Consider the following 2,149-nt stretch of genomic DNA (forward strand, 5'->3'; position numbering starts at 1 on the left):
AGCCTCAGTTTCCTTTTTTAACTTAAATCTTTCTTTCCCTTAGTTAAATAGTATAACACCAGAATTTCCTCTATAATTTTCATCTATAACACCAGCAGCTCTTACATCTTTGAAGTGTTTTGCAGCCAAGAGAGTACATGGAGTTACTCTTTCAAAACACCAAGAAGAAAGAGCTATCTGAATGTCTGTTTGACAAGGGCTTTCTCCATAAATTATATTCTATAATTGTAGGTCCTGTACTTATCATAGCCCACAACCTGAGCAGACCCTGGGGTTGGGGCCATGGCATGCTCCAGAGCTGAGCAAAGTGCAGTTGCATGCTGCCCTCCTCCCCCTACTTGCTGGGGGAGATGGCTGGGGTCTCAGGTGGTGCTGCTGGCTGCTATAACTCTGATCTCAAGGGCCCCCCAAGTGCTAACTCCGTCTTTTTATTTATTTTTTTTCTTTTTAAACTCTACCAAAACCTTTCTAAAATAAAATAATAATTATTATTTTTTTAATTTGCAGTACATGTGCACTTACCAGAAAGAGTCAGAGACTACAAAAGAAAGAGTGAGAGAAAGTGAGAAAGAATCTGGGACTCGAACCATGGTTGGCCAAGTTTGTTTTATTGTCTTTGACTATATTTTTGTTTAGAAATTTGTTCTTGTCAATTTGCTCCTCTTTTTCAAGTTTATTCATTCATTTATTCCATGAAAGAGAAAAGCAGAGGAAGGGGAAAAGAAGTAAAAAAAAAAAACCAAGCAGATACTTTCAAAAGGGTCTTCATGCTGTGATCCATCAATAGCCTCAGCCAGACTGGATCCCAGACACATGCATATGTACCTGGTGTGTAGAGGAAGGTCCTGGGACACAAAACTAGGACCTTCCTGTGTGGGTTCAGCATTGTAGAGTGTTGTGCCACCATTTGGCCTGTCATCATTTTTTTTTCTGATTAATGTTATCCTTAGTAAGGCATTTCCCATCCTAAAATTGTGAAAACATTCTGTATTTCCACATGGTTAATCTAAATTCTTTGTTAAACTCTGTCCTGGTATAAAGTTTCATGGTGTGTTTATTTTTTAGGTTTTTGCCATAGGGCACATGTGCTCACCAATGAGAGACAGAAACAGAGAGAAGGGCAAGTGAGAAATCTTCCCCCGGAGGGGACAGCCATACCACAATCCTTTCTCCATTCTCTTGGGGTTTTGGGCACACACGCATGTACATGTGCCTAGCATGATTTTCAAGTCACTAAGTCCGGGACTTGGACAGCCATCAGCCATGTAGGAGTCTAGTGCCTTAACCTCTGTGCCACCTGCTGCCCCCTCTTGATTAATTTTTATGATGACAGGGTCATTAAAATGCTTTCTCCATACTTTTCATTCAGGCATATTCAGGAGGTGGTAAATCTTCAAACCCAGCAGAATAAAGAGCTACAGGAGCTCTATGAACGCCTTCGGTCAATTAAAGACAGCAAAACCCAGTCTTCAGAGATTCCTTTGCCACCTGCATCACCACGTCGACCAAGATCTTTCAAAAACAAACTTCGTAGTCGCCCCCAATCCTTGACACATGTGGACAATGGCATAGTTGCTACAGGTAAATCAGTCGTAAAACTAACATCATTTTTTTTCATTGCCAGAAGGTGTGTACAATCAAGCAGAGAGAAATAGGGGTGAGAGTGGGGAGCATCACTAGTGCTGTGTGTTACACTACATTCCCTTCTCCTTTATTTCTTCATCCTATCAGGATTTTGGGTGTACACACACACACACACACACACACACACACACAATATATTTTTCAAGCTGTTAGGGCTGGGATTCAAATTGTGGTTGGCCATGTGAGAGTCAACTACCTTTTCCATTAGGCTATAGGGCCAGCCCAAAGTAGCTTTTTAGAAACCTGGTCAAAGATCAACAGAATTTTGGAACCAGCAGTTAGCATAATGGCTATGTTGCTGGACTCCCGTGTGGTCGACCACGGTTCGAGCCTCGGACCCAGTGGCTTAAACTCACACTGGGCGTGTGTGTGTGCATGCCCATGATCCCAAGAGGAGAACGGAGGAGAAGGGATTGCGGTGTGGCCATCCCCCCGGAGGGTGATTTCTCACTTTCTGTCTCTCTGTTTCTGTGTTTCTGGCAAGCGCATGCGCCCTGTAGCAAAA

General features: G+C 42.8%; 1 protein-coding gene across 1 annotated transcript in view; it reads left to right on the forward strand.

Annotated features, from left to right (window-relative positions):
• The window catches only part of WNK3 (WNK lysine deficient protein kinase 3), a 279,743-nt gene that overhangs the window by 230,958 nt on the left and 46,636 nt on the right, over positions 1 to 2,149 (forward strand). Inside the window, 1 exon segment of the mRNA XM_027767181.1 lies at positions 1,370 to 1,581. Within this exon segment, the coding sequence (XP_027622982.1) occupies positions 1,370 to 1,581 (212 nt within the window).

This window comes from Tupaia chinensis, unplaced genomic scaffold, assembly GCF_000334495.1.
Source record: "Tupaia chinensis unplaced genomic scaffold, TupChi_1.0 Scaffold143992_1, whole genome shotgun sequence".
Classification (NCBI taxonomy): Eukaryota; Metazoa; Chordata; class Mammalia; order Scandentia; family Tupaiidae; genus Tupaia; species Tupaia belangeri.